Source organism: Notamacropus eugenii, chromosome 7 (assembly GCF_028372415.1).
Source record: "Notamacropus eugenii isolate mMacEug1 chromosome 7, mMacEug1.pri_v2, whole genome shotgun sequence".
Lineage (NCBI taxonomy): Eukaryota > Metazoa > Chordata > Mammalia > Diprotodontia > Macropodidae > Notamacropus > Notamacropus eugenii.
Window position 1 is genome coordinate 10741647 of NC_092878.1, and position 23678 is coordinate 10765324.

At 44.7% G+C, this 23678-nt stretch overlaps 1 gene segment (V, D, J or C); it reads right to left on the reverse strand.

Moving 5' to 3' along the window:
- Positions 1-10386: 10386 nt before the first annotated feature.
- The window catches only part of LOC140513441 (T-cell receptor alpha chain constant-like), an 80953-nt gene continuing 67661 nt past the window's right edge, over positions 10387-23678 (reverse strand). Inside the window, 4 exon segments of the C gene segment in view lie at positions 10387-10991; positions 11549-11656; positions 12920-12964; positions 13504-13749. Coding sequence covers positions 11550-11656; positions 12920-12964; positions 13504-13749 — 398 coding nt within the window.

Below are 23678 nucleotides of genomic sequence, written 5' to 3' on the forward strand. Positions count from 1 at the left end.
ATACACAGTTGATCTCATCCCCTCCTCTCTTCTCCATCAGATTTCCCACTCTTGAATCTTTAACCTCTATTAGAGCTATCCCTGCTGCCTTAAAAAATGCCCAATCTCCATCCTAAGACAAAACAAAACAAAACAAACTTAATAGACTCAACCACTCTACCGTCTTATATCTCCTTCCCTTCTCAGACAAACTCCTTGAAGAAGTGGTTAGCCACACTCAACTTCCTCTTTCTCTTTGATCACTGAAATCCTTTGCAATATGGCTGCTAACCTCATCAAGCTTGCTAAATCTGAATGCCTTTTCTCAGTCCTCATCCTTGCTGCATTTGTCAGTTAATCATCTTCCATTTCCATATATTCTTTCATCTCTGGGTTTTTATGACCACTCCTGGTTCATTTCTACATGTCTGAGTGCCTTGTCACACCCCTTACCCATTCTCCAAGATTCTTTCCTAGGCCCTCCTTTCCCCCTTTCCCCTCATCAGCTCCCATGAGTTTAACTATCACATTTGCCATATGGAAGATACAGATGCTCAGCCTCTTTAGCTGTGAGCTTCAGTTCCACTTATCTAGTGAACATTTCAAACTGGACATCCTAGTTATCTCAAACGCAGTATGCTTGAAACTAGACTTATCTTCCTCCACAAACCTCCCCTCTTCCAAATGTCCCTGTTCCTGTTCAAGGCACCATCAAACCTTTCAGCTTCCCAGACTCATAACTTTGATATTTTTCTCAAATCATCTCTTTCTTCCCACAGCCAGTTAGTTGTCAAACCTCACTATTTCTACCTCCACAACATCTGACCTCCAGACCCTTCTCCCCACTCACATAGCTCCCATCTGAGTTCAGGCTTCTCATCATTTCTAACCTAGAGTAGTGCAAGTCTAATTTGTCTACCAGCCTGTCCATCTCCCAGCTGCCAAAGTAATTTTCCTTAAAGGCAGATTTGACCCCTACTCAATCAACTTGTGGCTTTCTATTGCCTCCAGAATAAAATATAAACTCTCCAGCCTTTAAATCTCTTCTTAACTTGGCTCTGACCTCTTCTTTCCAGTCTCATTAGACATTACGCCCCTCTTCTCCCCTTTTCACACACCGTGTCTCATCCAAACTGGCCTCTCAGGACACTCCATCTCCAAGTACCATGCCTTTTTACTGGCTGTCCTGCATTCCTGAAATTATCTTTTTTGGCCTCATAGAGTCCCTCTTTCTTTTAAGTCAAAACTCAAGCACCATCTTCTGTATGAAGTCTTTCTTGGTCCCACCAATGCCAATAACATCCCACTCAAACTACCTTGTATTTAACTACTTGCTATAAATTTATAGTCTCTTCATATGTATTCTGTATTTATGTACTGTCTTACCCCATTAGAATCTAAGATCCTTATAAGGCTTCGTTGTACCATACTTGTATTCCTCAGCGCCTAGCACAGTGTTTGGCACATAGCAGGTGCTTAATAAAATACTTATTGATTCAGTAACCATTGCATAATGAGTGAAGTCAGTTGGTTAATATATACTTCCTTGTATAGCAATCACTGGCATTTAATGGAGTTGCTCGAAACAGGCCTCAGGTTCAGCTCACTGTGGGCAGATCCTAGTCCAACTCTGTGTGATATGGAGGAGCTGAGGGAACTGGAGATTGGAGAGTCAGCCCAACACATGTCCCTCTCCTTCCCATAGATGAGGCTCTCTGTTAGGCATCAGGTAGGAGACTAAAACTAACAAGGCCCTTCCCTCTCTGAGAGCTTACGCTCTTCTGGGGATGTGTTCTGGGGGCTCTCAGAGGCAATTTGACAATAGATTATATATAGCCCGGTGGCATTTTATCGTTAAATCAGAGGATCTGGATGTGAATCTTGGCTCAGACGCTACCTCCTTGCCTTTGTGCAGCTTTCCTCCAGGCCTAGCGATGCCCTCTCTCCTTCCCTCTGCCCCTTGAGACTCCTCTATTTCCTCCAGAGCTCAATTTTAAATCTCAAAGGTTAACAAGTTATGGAGGAGGTCCTTGCTGAGGCCTCCCTCTGTTTCCTGATACTTCAGGCCCTGTGGCCACCGCTACCAACCTACCCTTGCCCCGCATGCCCTTTGCCCACAGGCCCCCTCTCCCCCCATGTTTGGAGTGTGCCCCTCCTTTCAGAATCCCCCCTTTCCTTCCAAGGCTCAGCTCCAGGAACACCTTGCACAGGAGGAGAAGCCTTCCCTGACGTCCCTGGCACCGGCATGGCTCTTGTATGGCCCAATCCTTCTGTCATTCCGCTACACGGTGAAGTCCTGGTGGGCAGGGGCCACGTCACTTGTCTTTGTGCACAGACACTGAATAGATACAGTGTTACACAAACAGGTATCCTCTGCCCCTCCCCCTCCCCTGGCCCCGGGGAGGGTCATGGCATGTCATGTTAGCGATGGCCCTGCCTCAGGACCGGTGGGAGCGCGTGAAACGTGTGCACGGACATGCATGTGCACGGACACACATGCATGTGCATGGACACACGCACACGTGCATGGACATGCATACTACACGTGCACGGACACACATACACGTGCACGGACATACACGTGCATGGACACACGCACACGTGCATGGACACACGCACACGTGCATTGACAGGCATACTACACGTGCACGGACACACATACACGTGCACGGACATACATGTGCATGGACACACATACACGTGCACGGACATACATGTGCATGGACACACGCACACGTGCATGGACACACGCACAAACACTCCTGTAGATCAAAGGACACGCTCTGTAACCCTTAGAGCCACGCATGCATGTACACGTCCCCTGCCACTCTGCCAGGACGTGCCCTCCTTGGGGGCAGGCCGTCTGCATGCCCAACACCCAGCCCAGTGCCCGGAGCACCGCTGAACTCTACAGTGGCCCAGGCCTTGTCTCCCCCTCACCCCCGGGATGATACGAGCCCTGATGCCCCTTACAGCACCCCCTGAGAGCCCGCCCGGGCACCGGCCTTGGCCCCCATGGCAGGGTCTCTCCCTCCTAGTCTCCTCTGGCGGAAGTCCCATCTCGTGCAGGAAGCCCGTTCTGATGCCCCCTAACGTTTGGGCACTTATTGTTAGACTGCACCCCCAGCCCTTGGCACGGCGTTGGCACGCGGGCACTGGCCCCAGCGGGTACTTTATAATCCGCGCTTCCTGACAGACGGCCTGACGGAGGCACTGCACAGGCCGGGCCTGAGATGACCCCTCAGGGCCCCGGGCTAGCCCGAGCCCGCGGCGCCCCCTGCTGCCCGCATGGCGCCAGGCCCCGCGGCCGGACGCGGGACAGGCCCGGGCCGCCCCGCAGCTCCGGGGGCCTCCCCCTTCTGCCCCGCGGGCCGTGGCGGCGGCGGGGGCGCTAACGTGGAGCGCGGGCGCCCCCCGGTGGGGCCCGGGGTGAACTGCGAGGGGCTCCCGGACCCCCGAGGCCCGGCGGTTACAGGGGGACTAAGAGCTCGAGCCGGGCCAGGCGGGCCCGCCAATGGCTACCCTTGAGGGTGTCCATGGGGCACCCTTGGGATGCGGACACTGTGGCTGTCAGGTGGGGTATCGGGGGGCTTCAGTGGCCCGGGCCGCAACCCTGCTTCCCCTCAAGCCTCGGCCCCAGAGGGTGAGAGGCGGAGCGCGACCCCTGTCATGACGTCACGGGCTGCGGCCCGGGCTTCTCCCTTCCCCACCCCCTCCCAGAGGCCGCAGCGCGGGGAGGGTGGGGGGGTGGGACTGTGGGGCTGGGCGCGGGCGGGGGAGGGGGCGCCAGCGCGAACCTCGCGGCTGCGCATCTGCGGCCCGCGGCCCAGGCTTCTCCCTTCGCCACCCCCTCCCGGGGGCTGCAGCGCAGGGGGGCTGGGCTCGGGTGGGGGCTGGGCTAGCGTGGCCCTCGCGGCTGCGCACCTGCGGCCCTCGGTCCAGGCTTCTCCCTTCCCCACCCCCTCCCAGAGGCCGCAGCGCGGCGGGGCTGGGCTCGGGTGGGGGCTGGGCTAGCGCGGCCCTCGCGGCTGCGCACCTGCGGCCCGCGGTGTAACGGCCCTGCGCGCCTCTCCCTGCCACGTGGCCTCGGGAGATGGTATCTCGGCCCAGGCCCGCAGCGCGAGCCGCCCGGGCCGCCTCGGTATTTTTAACTCGGCTTTCCATAGGAAGTGGCTCCTGCGGGGGAGCTTCAAAGGGTGCCCCACTTGTCCCCGCTCCGCCGCGGTGACGTCACGGAAATGGGGCGAGGCCTCTCTCTGGGCCCCCCCCCCGGGAGGGGTCGTGGCCCCTCCCCCCCAGCACCTGGGAGGAAGCGGCGGCGGCCCCCACTTCCTGCCCCGCTTTGACTTCCTGCGTCTGCGTCTGGCCCGAGAGTTAATTTAGACTCAAAGTGTGCTGCCGGGAGGAAGCCCCACCTTGGGGGGGAGGGGAGCGGGTGGGGGAGGGGCAGGACCCCCTGCTGTGCTCCCCTTGGTGCGCGGAGCGATCCTCGTGGAATCGGCCGTTCCTGTTCCGGGTATCGATCACTTATCAATAACGACGCGGCAGATGGAGGCGACGGCCCCAGGCCTCTGCCCCGAGGTCAGATGCCCGCACGAGCGGGGCTGGGCAGTGTTTGTCTGGAGGGCAGAGTTGCCCTGGGTGATCCCCGCCCGTGCCACCCTTGACTTGGCGCTCGGACCCAGTTTTGTCCCTTTGTTGGGGTCCGGGCTGATGAGATGCTGGGGATGCTGAGAGACCCAGAGGCACAAGTTGGACCAGGCCTCTGGATGCCAAGGCTGGCCGACCCTCCCCGCTGCCCACTCCCCTTATCTTGGTTTGATTGGCCCAGCTAACGTGCCCAAATCACCAGTCCCTGCCCTGCTGAGGGCTTACAGCACATAGAGTTGGCTGCCTCTGTTACCTCCTCCAGTTGGGTGCCCTGCAGAGTGGCCGCCCAACGTGCCGGGAGGCGGGTGCCTCCCTCAGCTTCTTGGTCTGTCCCTCTGTCATCCTTCCACCTTCTCTCCTTTTTCAGGGGTACGGCTCTGATGACGTCCTTCATGCTGCCTTTCCTGGCAGTTTTTCACTGCCCATGTCCACCATGTGCCTCTCAGTTGTCCTGGGGGTGACCAGAACCTTATGACATGAGCGCCTGCCATGTGTCAGGAGTAGAACATGGATGTCTACAAGATGCCTTTCTTCTGGGAAAAGCCAGGGGTCATTAACCACACTGCCCAGTTTCCCAAAGTCAGTCCAGCTCCCTTTCCTTCTATGGGATTCTAGACCCAGTCCCTTAGGCGTCTACAGTGGTGTCTACACCCTATGGACTGATGGGTCTGCTTCATGGCCCGCCCAGCTGCATGGGATACAAGGGGCAAGAATCCTTCTTCATGCGCTTGGCTCTTACCCTGGAGCTGGATTCTTTTGGAGGGCCATGGTCAGAGCTGAAAAAGGGAACTGATAACTGTAGTTAGCAGGTGATAGATAGCAGAGAAGGCTTCCTGCCAAGGGGGTACCCAAACGAGGGATTGTGACATGTAGAGGAGTGAGGAGGGGGTAAGTCCCAGGCTTGGGGGCAGCCTGCGGACAGCCCTGGAGGCAGAGAGGGGGTGAGGAGTTCTGGAAACGCAGACCAGCCAGCCTGGAACACAGCCTTGTGGGGAGAGGAGGGACGTGGAATGAGCCTGGAAAGGAAGGGCAGATTCCGAGAAGGCTTGGAGTAATGTGCAATTTTTCCCAGAGCAGAGACTCTTAAACGTGTGCGTCATGGACTTCTTTGGCATCTAGATGCCCTGTCCGAATACGGCTTTGAAAGAATAGCAGAAAATGCTGAGTTTCAGCTAGTGGTTACTGAAGATAAAATGTAATTTTTTTCCATCCAAGCCTACAGATACCCTGAATCTATTCATGAACCCCAAGTGAAGAACTCAAGTCCTCCTGGCAATATGGAGCTCCTGACAGTTTTTGAGTAGGTTCAGTGACATGATCTGACTTGCCTTAATTTGGCAGCTTAATTTGGAGGATTGATTGGAGCAGGGAAAGACTAGAAGGGAGGACTAGAAGAAGAGGGTCTACTAGAAGACTGCTTAGTCTTACGGAGAGGTAGCGAGGAGCCTGAACCAGTGTCCTTGCTATGTAAGTGGAGAGAACCAGATGGATTTAAGAGCTGTTATGGAAGTGAAGCAAAACCGAGCAGCTATTTGGGACCAGGAAGAGTCGATTTTCTGTTTCCAGACCAGCTCTCAGCACCGCTTTTGCCCCACTTTGGACCATGTCACTCCCCTATTCAGATAAATTCCAGTGGCTCCCTCTTGCCTTGAGGATGTCAGCTCCTCTGTTGGGCTTTCAAAACCCTTCCTAACCGAGCCTCACCCTGTATTTCTAGCCTTACTGTACATGGCTCCCCTTTCCTCACTCAGCAGTTCAGCAAAAGTAGGTTTTTCTTTGTTCGGTACGTGTAGAACTCCACCTCCCATCTCCATACCTTTGTTCACTTGTTTGGAATGTACCCCCTCTTTATTACTGCCTCATAGAATCCCTCGCTCCCTTCAAGGCACATCTCAAGCACCTCCTGCATGAAACCTTTCCTGATCCCCACAGATTCTCACCTTCTCTCCCTAACTACCTTGTATTTAGCCATTTTATATTCATATAATATTTTTATTATATATAAATAAATATTTATTGTATATTTAACAGCATTGTATTAATTTTACATGTGTGCTGCATATACTTGTATATGTCACCTCTCCCTATATACGTAGGTATGCTCCTTGAGGTCAGGGAGTGTTTCATTTTTACATCCATGTCCCTAGAACAGTACCGTCACATAGAACCTGTTTAATAAACAAGTGTGTGTTGAGTGAAAATCTATAATGGTTCCCATATGCATATTAATATTTACAAACTACATCCTTTACAACAGCTTTGTGACTCAGATATACAAGTTTTATTATTCCCCTTTTGCAAATGAAGGAACTGAGGCTCAGAGAGAGACCAGTTAAATAATCTGACCACATTACATGGCTGAGTGAGTGTCAGAACCAGGATCCAAATCTCCATCTATTCTCTTTTCAAGTCCAGCATTTTTTTCACTCTCACAGGCAGCCTTTTTAATACCATGCTGCGGAAGGTGTTTGCTAATAAGGGCTTTAATATTCAGGGGGTAATTGCATTTTAATAAAGGACCAAGGGAAACTGAAAAGCCTTCAAGATTCACAGGCATCAAGCTATACTATTGGAATGATAAGTGATAGGGTTGATATATGGGGCAAGGAATTCTTTCCAGGGTCTCTCACATCATAGCATGTTCATCTTCACTGACTCATAAGGCTAATTATACCTCTTTAGTGAAAGTGACCTCACTGGCTTATAGCTCTTTCTTTCTCAGACTTTGCTGAACTAATTTAAAAGCTGGGCAGTAGCTTAAGCCACGTGTGGGCACTGTGGCAATGACCTCAAACTGAGCTGAGCAAGGTTTCAAGTATCCTCAGTCTTCAGACTGGGATCTTGAGAGATTGTTTAGTCTGTCTCCAACTTTTCCTTCTTGGGTGGACTGTATCCCGTCCCATCATGTGTCTTTTAACCCTCTCCCCATCAGGACATACTCAGGCTTCACTCTTCCTGTTTCAGCTTAAACCTGTTTCCATAGGGCGTTAGACAGTGACTCCTTGGGGCAGCCATTCCTCCCTTCTGACCATTGGTCTGTTATCTTCTTACCTTTTCTTCTCCAGATGAAATAATAATCCTAAATTTCCTACCTTTAAGTCAGGTTCTCTGTTTGAAGGATTTGCTTCTGGGTCCAAGTTCATAACCCACAGCCCTTTCTCATGCCCTTTTGAAGGGAATCCCTTTAACCAGTTAGCATGGGGTTATAGAGTTAAAGCTTGAGGAGACCTTAGATAACATCTTGTTCAACCTCCTCATTATTGAGCTGAGGAGACTGGCTCAGTGAGGTGAAGGCATTGTCCAAGGTTATGCAAATAGTGGCACAGTCAGGATTTAAACCCACAATTTAAATTTGAAGGGAGAGAACTCCAAACCTAGTTCCCTTTCCACTACACAATATTTTTTTTTCAGTTTCTTAATGGATAAAATGGGAATAATATTTATAATATTACTTTATCTATCAAGTGAGGATTTATACTTTAACATAGGTAGCTGTAATTCCAGAACTCAAAGGAATGAATCACTAATGACAAAAATCTCAAGCTTGTGGGGGAGATGTTTTTGGAGTTAGTGTGGTTTTCTTGGCTTCTGCCTAAATCATATCAGATAGGCAACTGCCCGTTTTGAAATCAACCTGTTGTGATGGGAGACATCTTTTCCAAGGCCCCCTTCTCCTTTCAAACTTGCCCATCAACCACCTTTCTACCTTTGACTGCCATGAGTCATCTGATTGGCCTCCCACCTTAGAGGCCTTGAGAAAGGGTGGCTCATGAATTCCAGAGACAGGGACTATAGCTTTTACATAGAAAGCAGCTATTTGGTAAGGAATGATTTGGACTCTGAGGAGAGAAGGCTGATGGCAACTGTTTAGTGGAGGTTGTGCCTCATGGAACACACATGGGGATGGACCTGTGCAGTTTTATACCATGGAGTGTATGCTGAACGTCCCCAGAAGTTGCCATTTGTAGATGAGTATATGTTCTTCATAGGGGTGAACCCTCATGCCCCTCTCCTCCCATCTGCATTTAGTCTGTAAGGTTTTTACCTAGGGAATAGAGACCCGAGCTTCTACATTTTCATGAAGGATGAGGTAAGAGGAAACAGGATTTAACTTTAACTTTGGTAATTTCTGCCCAGTGCGATTTAAGAGATTAGATTAAGTTTTGCAGAGCCAAGTGGTAGAATCCTCCTTCCCTGGGGACCTGGATGAAAAGGTTGAGTTTGATTGGTTTAAACATAGAGAAATAGGATGACTGATAAAGTGACCTTTATGGTTCTTCAGATAGAGTTCCTTTGACCCCATAAGAAGATCATAGGTTTGTAGGATTATGGATCTAGAGTTGAAAGGGACCTTAGAGGTCAGTCTGTCCAATTCCCTCATTTTCCAAGTGAGGAAACTGAAGCCAAGAAAATGTAAGTGCTTTGCCAAAAGTCACACTGGTAGTAAGTGGCAGAACTGGGATTTGAACTAAGGTCTGTTGGCTGCAAGTTCAGAACTTTTGATCACACCACAGTGAGATGTTCCAGGGAAGGACTGGATTAGGGCCTCTTAACCTAGAGTCAGTGAACTAAAAAAACTTGTTTTTTTATAATCATAGTCCACTAAATTTTCTTTCCTTTGTAATTCCATGTATTTTATTTATTTAAAAACACTGAGAAAGTGCTATAGACTTTACTCGACTGCCAAAGGGGTCCCTGATACAAAAATAACTTCTGGTGTAGAGGGAGGACCTGCTTCACGAACATCTTTTGGAAAGAATGAATGCCTTGAGGCTTGAAAGCATTGGGATTATTGGACCTGAGTCAGAGGGGTATTATCTTTCTTTCAGCTTTTCTTTGTGGGAAATGTAGCTCCTCTGGTGTCACTCAGGTCTCTTAAAGAAATCCACCTTTTCCAAACCAATGGTGACACTAGGCTCTGAAGGAGTGACTTCCCTTCCCTTCCTGCATTCTCACTGGTGAGTTTACATTCATTAGAACTTATGCTACTTCAGGGCAGGGAATATTTAATTTCTTAATGTCTCAAATACCCAGTATAGTGCTTTGTACATAGTCAAGTGTTTCTTGCATGTTTATTGTTTATGGAAATGTAAAAGATTTGAGCCTTAGGTTTCTTCTGTGTATCACTGAGGGTATGGCTGAGCTTGAGGTCATTCAAACCTTTGTCAAAAATCAAACAGCTATTTGCTGAGGCTTACAGTATACCCATCCTAGCAGTACACACTAGGAGCCTGAGAGGATATGTGTGGTAGAGGAGAATAGTGACCCAACCTCAGTCTTGAGGTACAACATTTTTGTAGACCACCCAACAGATGGTGTATCTGAAGAGAGAAAGGCAGAGAGATGGTGCTAGAGGGCAGTGATCTGGTGTGAATGCCCAGTATTTTGTGGTTTAACTTAAAGATGAAACTTACTCTGAAGCTCGTCTCTGTCACCCTCCTACTTCTGTTCACCATGATGTTCTTTCTGGCCTCCCACCATTGGAGGCTTTAGGAGATGATGGCCTAAGCTTTAGAGCACAGGGAACACGACTCTAAACTGGGCTTTTAATGGCACTTAGCATGACATTCTATGTGGGTGCTTTCTAAAAGTTATTTCAAGATGAGGTAAAGTTGTAAAGCCACCATCTGTCTGTCTGGCTCTATTTCAGCCTGCATATGGGAGAGACGCTTTCTTTTCTTCCCCCTACCCTTTAGCTGGTGGTCATCTCCATCCAGGTCAGCGATACCAACTCAACCCAGAGACATAACAGCACAATTTTTGCTTTTCCAAAGCACCTTTAATAAAGCCTATCGACCTGGCTAGGTGGCAGAATACAATGCAGCTTAGGTACATGGTAAAGTTGGTTTTACCCAAATATAGAATATCTTCCACAACAATAAAAAGAATTAAATGAATTTTTAAATGAACTCTATTAAAAAAAAATAAAAACTTCTTACAGTCCTCCCTTATATGGGGAGGGGAGGTGGAGAAGGAAAGGAGGAGGAGTCACAGGGCAATTTTTCCAAGGAGTTAAAGAGTTTTGGAGATTCTAAGGGACCTTTAGGAATGTACACTGTTCTTTACTCTTCTGGAAGTTTCTCAAGAGAGCAAATGCAGGTGTAGCATTTCTTCATGGTCACAAAAGTCTCTGGTCATGCCTTTACCCTCTCCATTAAATGACAGATGCTAAAAGCAGCAGTGAAGGAACTGAAAGGGTTGGGTTGGCATTTGGGGAAGTTCTTCTGCTTTGGTATCCCAAGTACATGGTAGGAGCCAGTCTGGAGAGTCTAGGTGTGTACTCATTCATCAGGATCTGGGCAGATGTTTTCAAAGAAAAAAAGGAGCTGGAAGTGTGGAGTCCTATTGCCTTCTTGTCAGACCTAGAAAAAAGAAAAAGAACAGGCAGATAAGTCACTAGAATAGTAAGGTCACTGGCAGGTAGAACACCTAGAATTCTTTGGTGCTATGAAAGAAATGGTTTAGCTTGGAGTCAGTCCCCTTAGGGGCACGGACAGTGTTACTCATAGTATACCTATACTTAGCACAGCACAAACAATTAACACTGGTTAATAAGATAATATAATAATTTGATTAAGCTGATGGAATAGGGACTGCAACCTTAGGTAAGATACTTAGCGCCTCAGTTTCCTCATCTGCAACATGAGCATTACTTGTTCTCCGCCTACCTTAATGTGACTTTGTAAGGCCCAGATAAAATAATGGATATGAGGGTGAATTGAAAAAGCATAAAGTGCCATTGAAATTTTTAGTGCTAATCTTATTAATATGTGTATCTTGTAATATGAAGTGGGCAAGTCTGATGAGTTAAACCACTTTAAGTGGAACCAGACTTGTTCCTAGCACTTGGTAAGAATCTCTAGATGAACTCTTCTCTTTAATCTCTGGTCCCCTCTATCCCAAAAGATGCATTACTTACTTTAGTTTGACCACAGGCGAAGTGTCATGAGCACGTTAAATCCCACAGTCTTCAAGAAGATAACACGAAGAAAAATCAGAGATATGTTCATCAAGTTCAAATCTTTGTCTAAAAAAAAACAAGTTGGCATAAGTTACCAGAGCCCATTTTTCGGGGTTCTGCACCCACTCCCTGATGAAGCCTCACTCCTCTCTAAGGAAGGCCTGAGTCTACCTGGCAGTTTGTTTTCCTCTCTCTTCTTCATTGTGGACCCCACCTTGTCAACAATCACTCATCTACTAAACTAAACTATAGGCTGTTAGAGCTGGAAGGGACCTTATAGATCATCTAGTTCTAGCCCAACACTTATTTTACAGGTGAAGAAACTGAGATCAAATGATATTCATCAGGTCATGCAACTAGTAAGTGGAAGAAAGTGAAAGAAATCCTTAATTCTCCATACAGACCTGAAGCATCTGTAGACTCAGAAATACCCCTTTGGTTATTTGACTTCTGGTGGTTATGCTGCAAGATAAGTTGATTCAAAGAGGCAACATAACCTGAAGCAAATGTATGGTTTAGGTAGGTAATGAATGATTTAGGAGCCTCTCAGTGGAAAGGAGTACAACTTAAAAAACAAACAAAAAACCAAAACACTGCCCACCCGGTTCCCCACTCCCCCAACAATGGTCTTTAGTTACTGAGGGGAAACAACCTCAGTGTTGACTCAGCTGTCTAGTGGTCTGTTATCGTTTAGCTCATTCCAATCATATCGTTCAAAGGTTTTTCATCTTAATTAGTAATTCCCTTTGGCTACACATACAACAAAGCTGAGAGATTTTAGGAGCCTTTAAGTGTGTGGGCACCATGAAGGGAGAAGAATAAAGACTGTGGGAGAAGAGTGACCTTTGAAAAATGACTTCTTCTCTCTCGTTCTCAGTTTCCTTATCTGTAAAAGGAAAGGGCTGGGCTAGATCAGAGGTTTTTTGTTTTGTGTCATGGACTCCTTTGGCAGTACAATGAAGCCAATAGACTTCTCAGAATAATGCTTTTAAAAATCATAATTGAAGGAAATGCTAAATTTCAGTTAGAAGATGGTGAAAATCAAGATTTTTTTCCCTCTATGCAAGTTTATCAACCTTCTGAAATCTATCCATGGACCCTTTGCGTAGACCCCAGGTTAAGAATCCTTGGATTAGATGACCTCAAAGGTCTCTTCTAGCTCTAAGTCCCATGTCAATGGAAAGAACACAAAAGACCTATTCCCTCACTCCTGTCTGAGATAGGTCTCCTGACTCTAGCCCACTCTTGTTCTTTTTAGGATTATTATGCATTATTTTTCCTTTATGTCTTCCCTAATTCGGTATCAAGTTAATAACTTCTGGTACATACCTGTTTCAAAGCTTTGCTGTACATCTTGGACTTTGCATGTGGCACCTGCAAATAGAAACAAACAGAATCACCTTGATGGCTCTTCAAGTTGGGTGGTACCTCTGACCATCCCAAATCATCTATAGGCTAGGAAGAAATGCCTAGTTCACAAGTCATGGGAAATAGACATAGCACCTTTAGCTCCTCAGAGAAAGACTCACACATGGTAGTCAACAGCCAGTATTCTCTGACTTCTCATGGTTGGCATATTTTAGATCAAGACTCCCTCCTACCACTACACTTCACACTGCAGTCTCCTCCTGCCCCTTCATCCCTTTCCCCAGGGACACAGCTCAAAAAGGATTGCCATTGGGCTAGTAGGAATGGAAAGTTAACTGATCCCCTGACCTCTCAGTAATAAAGGTGTAAGATAAATGCCCTCTCTACTTGGATATAAGGCAGAGATGTCCTATAGTAGAAACTATGGAATAGAAATAGATTTTAGAAGCTGTTTATCTAGACAAGAGCCACAGCAGAACCCCTACAGTATAGAGAGACTCATCCTCCTAGGGAAGGCTTTATACTGACCTGACCTTTATACTGACCTTTATACTGGTCTTCAAAATTATTGATGTCTGGTTTGAATGCCTTTGAGCAATCGAAGTTTTCTTTGTGACCCCAGTGCAGTGATCCATAGCTCTTAGAGTCCATCGACATCATTTCCAGTACCGTTGGGTTGGTACCACTTGTATTTGTAATGGTAGAATTAAAGTCTGTGAAGAGGCAGACTGAAGTGTTACTTGACTTGGGGCTTTTTAGTTGGTACACAGCTGGCTCAGGGTTCTGGATATCTGTGAACAGAAAAGAAATGGAGTTTAAGAGATGCTGCCCTCTTCTTGCACCTTTCTACCCCTTATTAGCTCACCACACTGAGCTGGAATTGACCTTGAAAAGGTCAATCTAACCTGCTCAGATGATACTATTTTCAGACTTTATAAACTAGAGATAATTATTATAAATAATAGAGATCCTCTGGTTAGACATTACATACTACTTCTCAAGGTCAAAGAAAGAAAGGTCCTGTATACACCAAAGTATAGCAGCACTTTTTGTAGTAACAAATAACTTCAAACAGATAGATGTCCATTAATTGGAAGAATGACTAAACGAATTGTAGTATATAATGGAATATTCCCTCAATATGAATCAATCAGTGTGTATGTTTAGGTGCCTACTATGTGCCACTCAACAAGCTAGGTCCTGAGGAAGAAACAATTTATATGATGAACATAGAGAAGCATGGGAAGATGGCTTATAGGAACTGCTGTGCAAAATGAAATCAGCAAAACCAGGAAAATGATATAACGCAACGAGTACAGCAATATGTGGAAAGAATAAAACAGAGAGAGCTGAACAACCTGTTATATATAAGTAACAAGAATAGTAGCTGTTTCTCTTTACAATACACGCCTGCAAAATAAGTAAGCGCTGAACTCTCCATTTATTTCTGGGACTTCTTCAGCATTTCTTTAGATATTCACGGTTTTAAGGGATTCTCAAACTGTGTGTGTGCTTCACAACTTCCTATGTTTAGAAGAGGAAGTAGATGTTTGGAGGGAAAAATTAACAAATCCAGGCCACCCAGAGAGTGGAACAGAGTTAGGGTTCGATTCTCCTCTGCCCAAAAGCCTCCCACTAGGTCAGTAGCATTGCCTGCTTTTTTGCTGCTCAGACCTCATACTGCACACACTAAGCCATTGTGGTCTTGGCTACATAAACATCCTGCAGAACTGAGACCTGCGGAAACCAGTCTTAGGCGTAGATGGGGGAAGCTGAGTCAAATGAAAAACAAAGTGGAGAGATGACCTTTATACTCAGTGCCCATCCCTACTTGGAGAAAGAGTAGGTGTTAGAAAAATTTACTCCTACAAATTAACACCATTAAGATATTTGAAGAGGATGTATTCACATTTTATTATCTGCCCTAAGAATTATTGTGAGGAAAGTCTGTAAACCTTAAAGCATTTAGATGTCCGTGTGAGTTTTTATTACCATTACCTATTAAGTCTGCTCTTTTCCAGGTAAACACTCCCCCCCTGCCACACACTTCTAAACAGGGTTTAAGGAAACTCTCCATCTGCACGAAAAGATTAAGAAAGAAACAGAAAAAAGAATGGGAAAGATTTTGAGTATTCATTAGAGAGGACTGGTAAGCATGTGAATGGATTATGGAGGCGTCTATGCAACTGCTTTTCCTTGCAGTCTTTAAATGTAGGCTAGATTCTCCTCTGTATAGCATGATTATATGATGTTAGTGCTTGGAGAATGGGGGATGGTCTGGATGGGCAGACTTTCCTCAACTGTGAGCAAAGGAACATTTATACTTGCAACAAACATACTCAGGTTCTGCAAATCAAGGAGACAGAGAGAGGCAGAACTCATTACAGGATTTACTGGTTGGATTTCTAATTTTCTTTAGGCCCTCGGAACGGGGTCACTTGGAAGGCTTCTTTCAGCAGCTCCCTAAGTGACCACTTAGCAGACTAAGCAATTCAGAAGCTTCTAGAGCTGTGTGGCAGCCAGCTCAGGCCTGAGTCAAGTGGTTTTAGCCTTACTTCTTGTTCTCTGTGCTGAAAGCATGTGGGCTAATGGGTCTGCCCTTTACCTCTCTGTGCCTCCCCACATCTGCCCACTGTTCATTTGGGCATATGGTAAGAGGAGGACTCAGCTCCAGGCTGGGGGAGTAGTAGGGCCTGCAGAGTTGTTGCCACTTTCCTTTGGTTAGTACAGTAAGTTGGGTGCCATTCCTCAAACTAGCTCCAATTTTTCACTTTATAGATTCCATTTTCACCCACATTCTCCTTTAGTCTAGCATCTTGCTTAAAAAACCAACATCCTCTGTCCCCTCTCTACCTTATTCCCAAACTCCAAGTCAGTCCAACTATATGCCAGATAGTACTAAATGATGGATTTACAAGGATGAAGATTGTTTATATGTAGTTGTCTGCATATTGTCTCTTCTCCCCCACTGTTAGATCACAAGCTCCTTGAGCTTGGGGCTATATTTGTCTTAGTATTCTGTCCTTCCCCCCCCCCCCCCCCCCCCAGGGCTTGGCATATACTTGATGCTTAGTAAATGCTGGTTGACTGGAACCTCAAGTGGCTTATGGCTTAAAATGGGCAATACAGAATATAATAGATATGATATAAGGAAGGGAAGAAGAGATCTAGATTAAGGGCACTAAGAAAACAGGAGGATGGAGGGAATGCTTTCAGCTGGTTGAGTGTAAAATCCAAACACATTTTTGTACTATTTGATTTTGCACAAGAGCTAGAAAAACACTGTGAGTACCGAAGTTGTTTGATTTGGCAAGGCCACACATATTTCTCAGAAGGGAAGTTTCCTTAATCTAAGTCCCAATCTACTATTTTAGTCCAACTGAAAATGACCAAAAAGCTCTATTTTAGATCTTCTTGGGCATATAGCAGGTACCTGAGTGGTCTACAGCTTACACAGTGCATGCTACATATACATGCATACATACATATATATATACATATGTATATACATACACACACATATGGAAATATATATGTATACACACATATGTTTATACAGGCCTAGGAACCCAGAAATCTGAGTTAGCAACACCAGTCAGAGGCCTAGACCAAGCTGTCTTCTCAGCAGAAGTCTTATAGCTCACATAGGATCATAGGACTTGGAACTGGTTGGGGTTTAAGTGATCAGATGGTCAAACTCCTGCATATTATAGGGTTGACAAACTGACGCCAGGATTAGCAAAATAACTTGCTTATGCAGGCAATAAGTAAGTGGCAAAGATGGGATCTGAACTTATCTTCCAATTCCAGATGTAGAACTCTTTCCACTATATTACACTATGTTGACACACTCATTACAACTGTACCAATGGTCAGTAGATCCATATATAGGAAATGAAGAATGAAGATTAGCTTGCATCACAGTCATTCCAATTCCCTTACCAAATCTAAGTTGGTTGTTGGATCTCCCATCCACCACTTCTCATGTCTCCATTACAGAAACTCCCCAGTACCCACTCTATTAAATTACAGGCCAACTTCTTTCCAAGAAAAAGGAGAATGGTGTCTGTAAATGGGCCTCACCCTAGGAGAGCTCTGTTTCAGGCTGGTGCTACTGGCTACTTCTGCTATTTCTGCCTGGAGAGTTTTGGCTTTGGACTCCTCTGTTCACTTCAAGATATTGGTGCTCCTATTTTCTCCACCCTTGGGATTTCTAAGGAAGTCAACTTCTCTGCCTAGTTTGCCAAGTCTATTATTATTTTTCTCTGTTCAATATTACTTTCACCATTCCTTACTCATGCTTCCCCTCCCCACCAAGAAAATCATGACGTTCCCACCTCCACTTCCCATGCTCATGCTGTTCAGCCTAAAAGCCTCTTCTTTCCACCATCTATCATGGCTCAGCTCAAATTACACTGCCTCCAAGAAAACTTCACCCTTAACCTCCCAACTCCTACTGTACTCACAATGTTTCAACAATTTATTGTAATTTTACTACTCTATGTGTATTAGAGTTTTGGCCCAGCTACAAGTTCCTTGAGGGAGGGAACCATGTCTTATGATTTAAAAAAAATCTCCTGTAGTACCCTAATATAAGGTTGGGCAAAAAAATAGGTACTAAATAGATGCTACTGTATTAAGATTGCTTTTATATGCATGAGGAAGAGTAATTCGTGGCAAATCTAAGCAGTCTGCATTGCTCCCAGTGTTGTTGGCCATTCCAAAGGTTATCCTCACAGCAGATACTTGAGTTGCTTAGCCCACTCGTTATATCCTCCACCACTGAACCCATGAATGGTCATTACCCTTGAAAACTAAGCTATTAGCATCTCATCTTTGAGATGCTCTTTTTTTTCTCCCCAACGTTTAGTATAGTGTCTGGCATATTAGAGGTGATTAATAAGTGCTTTCTGATTGATATTGACTTGTGGGACTGGATATGCTGACAGTTTGACTATCTAATGGAATCGGGTGCCTAGATTCAAATCCTCACTCAACTTCTTATCACATGTATGGCCTTTGACAATTGACCTATCAATAAGCATCAAGCACCCATGCTTTGTCTTTCTTTGTGCTCCCAGTACTAAGCAAAGTGCCTGGGATAAATTAAGTGCAATAACAATGCTTGTTGGCTGACTAGGGGCCACTGTGCTAGCTGCTGGAGATCCAAAACCACAAACCAATTGGTCTCTTCCTTCAGTTGATCTCTCAGTGCCATTTCCTTATCTTTAAAATGAGTGAACTGGACTAGATGGCCTTTATTGGACATCTTATGATCCCTTCTAGGTCAAAAACCTAATTCCCTTGAGAAGGATGACTTACCAAGCATGACAGTCAATTGGGTACCTTTCCCAAATGTGAGTCTACCTATGGCTCCTCCAGTATTTACACCACCAGTGATAGCATTACAGAAAACCACTGGTCCCATATATTTCTTAGCAGAGGTTAAGAAGTGATTACTATCCCATTTTCACTTTCCTCTCCTGAAAGTATTAGCTGCTTGTCCTCCTCCCTGTATCATACCATGGAAATACTTGTAAATCCAAGACGTTCCCAGTACAAGTTGTTCAAATTCATTTACCCAAGGTATTCAGAGAGTGGCTCCACCATTTACAATCCTATTATCCAAGCTGAGGATAAAGCTTCTCTACTCCAAATACTGAATTCTGTTTTTGTAACATAATGCAGTTTCTACCCTGGATATACTGTAGTACTATGGAAAGGACCATTATCATCTAGGGCATAGAAGGATTAATTACCATTTTTTTCCCTTGCTTCAGCCTACTCACTCACTTGGGCAGATGCTCAACCTGGTCCCGGATCCAAATATTAGATTGGTACCAACTCCTGCTTTCTCACAGCAGGGGAAGTCCTTGCAATAACCTTCACCATGATACACACTGCTAATGGAGTTATGTCTCAACAACCACTTTCAAACCCTTGGGAGCCTTCATTGCCTGGCTGCCTTCTTCCCATAGGAAATTATTTTCCCTTGAGAAGTTTAGTGTTAAGGAAGTGAGGCTAAGGGGAGGGGAACATTAATAGTATTATCATAGCAATGATCAAGCCTTGAAAAGCTCATTCAGATGTAGTGCATCCTCTGTCCCCCCTCCCCAGGATCAGAATCATCCCCATTACAGTGTCTACAATCTGGGCTTTACTGCTTACTATTGACCTTGGGCAGGTTAGTAAAGTTTTTCTGAGCTATACATTCCTTACCTATAAAAAGAAGGGGTTAGAATGGACATGACTTCTAAGGTCCCTAGAGTTACGATCCTATGAACACTCCTGAATCTCACATTGGAAATAGGAGTCGCACTGAACATGCTTATAATGAATTCCAGGGAATTTAGCTACCCTCTTGCAGTGAGTGAATTTATATTTGCCCATTAATTCAACTCTTTTCCCTGAGGTATTTAGATAATTTCCAGAATATTCAGATTATGTGGTATCATTTGTGTCATATAGGACTGTACGGTCAGCCTGGTCTCTACTCCAAGAGGGTAGTTTATCACTGCCTTCAAGATACATAGCAGGTAACAGTTTTCATTTACTGTTTGCCTTTCCCTACTAGTCTAGATGGACCTGGGAAGGGGCATTCTGTGCTTCACTTTCTATCTCCAATCTCTAGGATCTCAAAAAATAGTCTTTTGTTTGACTGTGTAGCAAGGAGAATTCAGATATGATGCCAGGAAGGACTTTCAAGCTGCTAGAAACCCTACAGGGCTATAAATTGTAAGAAACAGTAATGATTCTTAGAGATTATTGAATTAATTTCCCTGGAGAAGACTTTTCAAAATAAAAATAGGCATCCTTCTGGAATTACATAAATCCCTGGAGACAGGAGAATGGAGGCTCTGGGGGACCCTTTCAGAGTTTCTAGAATCCCTTGCTGCATTTCATTTATCCATTCACACATTTAATAACCACTTATTCTGTGTAATGTAGCATTTGTGGACCTCTCTTCAACTCACCACTTACTCCTGGAGAAATAGTTAGAACACTGGATCAGGAAGACAAGAAAGTTGGGCTAGATGACCTCTAAAGGCCTATAATTCTAAGACACATTAAAAAAAACTGGTAGTGCTTTGCACGTAGTTGACTTGGGACAAATATTTGTTGAATTGAATCGATCGTCAGTGTTTCCTTCTAACTATTATGATTTTATTCAATCTATTTGATCAAATCACGGAACACTCAAGCCTGCTGTGTGGCAAGCGTGCAGAGCACATCTTCAGTAATTGCTTGCAAGCAGATATCGATGTAGCCAAAAATTGTTCAAAGCAGATATTGATGCAGACAACTACATGCAGCTCATGCAGAACACAGACACTCAACTTTGCGGTCTACTTACTAGGAACAATGGTCACTTTGCTGCCTTTCCCAAAAGTAAGTTTGTAGTTTCCTCCAGTTACCCACTGTGGAATCATATGCTACAAAAACTTCTGCCCTTAAGCTCTAACTTTAAGAGGAGAAAAGGCCCATTGGTAAGATGTGAAAATATGCATTGTTTTTTGGAAAACTTATCAGATAATAATCCATTTCTCTTTTTGGTCTTGAGGGGAGAGATGGATGCTGACAGTTGGAATCAGAACCCTTTTGGCTAAAGAGTTATGAACCTACTCTTTGCTGCTTTGCCAGCATGGCCATTGCAATCCTGATGGTGAGGAATTTCCAAATTGTACCCACAATAGCTCACCTTTATCTGGGACTTTCCTTTCCTCACAACAATCCTGTAATGTAGATAGCACAAGTTATTATCCTTATTTTATAGAAAAGGAAACTGAGGCTCAGAGAGATTAGGTGAGTTGCCCAGGATGATACAACTGCTAAAGGATGGAGCCAAGAATTAGACTTTGGTCTTAAGTGCTCTTGCCATTGCACTTCATAAGATCCTGAAGGAATATAATGGGTTTTCAGTGAGCACCACAAATCTAGAACAAGGGGAGGAAAAGGATGTTTTTTGGATTATGAGAGTCCTACAATGAAAACAAAGGGACAGGGAGAAGTACAGAGGAAGACTGTACTTTGAGAGATAGGTTTCCAACTAGTTCTTGAGGATCTTAAGGTAAAGGGGTACGCACTGTCATGGATTACTCTCAAAGGTTCAATGTAAATTACTCATGCTGTAGTAAAAACTCCTGTTTTGATCTTAATCTAGATTCAACCACTGGCCATGCTTTTCCAAATCATCACTCTATGGCCAACATGGCGATGAATCTCTTTGAACTTAGTCAAGCTGGTTTTGGGGCAACAACTGTACAATCTGTCATTCAAGGTCATACTCAATGTCTTTCCTGCTTGCTAAAGACCCACTAGAACTTGTGCTGTGTTAGCACAGTCTTTGAGAATCCAGTGTCACTTCAGTACCATGATGACACGAGGGCAGGACATTAGTGGAGGAAATATTTCAATATGTTTCAAAACATGGTCCTCTGATCTGTGAATTCACCATTATGGTTATGATATTTTTAAAGTGTCTAGCACAGCATATCGTAGGCACTTAATAAATGCTTGTCTCCTTCTTTCTCTCCACATCTGCCCATTCAGATCACAACTCTTCCACATCTTAGTCATTCATTTCATGAATCAACATGGCACCCATTCTGGTGATAAGCCTCTCCAGATTTAGCTTTGAGAACTGTTTGGGTCATTTGAGAACCATCTGGGTCATTATGTAGACATCATAATAAGGCAAGCATCAGAGTGAGACTTCCATTTTAATATATTTTAGCATAGGCCCCACTGGAAAATAACTCCAAAATGTTTTTCTTCAGTTTTAAAGCCCCTCAAGCCTTCTTTTCTTTAGGCTAAGAACTCATCCCATTTCTTTGTGGATATTTACTCATAGTCCCATTTTCCAGTCTCCTCATATTTTTTAAAACAAAATTTCTATATCTCTGTCAAGAGGTGGAATCCCAAGCCAGACTTAAGTGTTCTTGTGAGACAAAAACTCAGGAACCTTAACAAGCTTACTCATCTCCTTTAATGACAGCCAGATGGTGTCAACTAAAACTCAGATTCATAGTTCTATTTTGTCTCTGCAAAAAATCTGGTGTTTCAAATGGCTATAAATGACAAGTCATCAATATATTATCAAAATGCTAGGGAAGCTGATTTCCTTTACCACCTTTTACTTGTCTCCTATCCCTCTCCCCTAACCATAATTACACATTACTATTAGAAGACAACCTTCTGAGGCAAAGTGGAATAAGCAGAATCAGGAAAACAGTTTGCACGACTGATACAAGTCGTAAAAAGAATAACATTCTTGCCAACAAACTGACGAGTCATGACTTCGGGAGACCAGTGGTGAAGAAGCCTTCTGCCCCTAATCGTCAGACGTGTGTAGGACTAGAGATGTGGAATGAGGCGTATGTTTTTGAGCTGCAGCCAGTGGCCAGATAAGCATTGACTCTGCTTATTTGTTACAAAGTGGGGTTTCTACTGGGGTAGGCTGAATCTGTGAGGAATGACAGTGATAGAGAAGAAGAAAGGGATATTCGTAAAACAGCAAAAAAAAAAGAACATCATTTGGTCTTTAAACCAGTGGCTCAGTAGCCAGACTTCCCCTATTCAAGTCTCATGAATAAGTATGAAAAATGAGCTTATGAAGCACAAGCTTAGACAGAGTCTATGAGAACAAATGAGGATTCCCTGGACCTTTGACCAAAGTAGTTGATGAGACACTTACTTGCATGGACATGGAGCCTCGTCCCACTCCCCCAAATGAGATTTCTGCCTCCAGTGTATACACTCTGGTTCAAAGCATTACAAAATACCCATAACCTTGCATCACAAGATGGCTGCCTAAGCCCGTCTTGCAAGTTCACTATCACATCTCATAAACAGACGTAATAGCCTGGTTGCTCTGTTCATAAAACTTAGTTTCCTATGTCACTTAAATCATAATACAATGCTTCCTAAATCCCCTCTCCCTTATTACACCAATCTTTTCCTTGTCACTTTATTAAATGACTAAACGGTAATTTGTGTCCCAGATACCACAGAGACTGTAGAAACAGTGCCACAGTCATCAGGGGCAAAGAGGCTCATTGTGGGGATGGAAAAAGGAACTCTTAATTCTGAAAAGCTATTAGAACCCTGACCTCTTTCCCCTGAGGCAAAGCATCTGTCCATATAGGATTTTACAGGCATAGTCTAGGAGATAATAACTTATGAAACTGAGGGGAAGAAAACTGAGGGGTCTGGAGGTCACAGGGGTGTGGTGGCAAATGCTGAACTTCATAGCTTGAGGAAGGAAGTTTCTTTTCCAAAGGCTAAACCTTGGAAAATGGCCTCATTGCCTGGAGACATGCTCGGAAACCAGTAGACAAAACCCCTTCCAATATACTCCCAATAATTTCATTAGATCAGCTTCTCAGCATGAAAGACACAAGTAAACAGCCCCTAGACAACACAAAACTCCTTTATCAGCGGAAAAGACCTTGTCATAGATCCCTCTCAGTGGGCTCATTTTATAATCCTCTCTTTGTCTGAAAAATTTCCTTTATCATTTTTTTAAAACTCACATGGATAGATGAGAAGTCGAGTTTCTCTTTCATGTATGAGAATGTATCTTCTGCTAGATATACACCCTAAAGGCAGTCTTTGTAATAAGCCATCTCACACCACAAAATTCATTCTTTTATATTTTCTCTCCATCTTTCTGTCTCCGTCCCCCTTTGCCCCTCTATCTCTATCCTTCTCTCCATCCCCA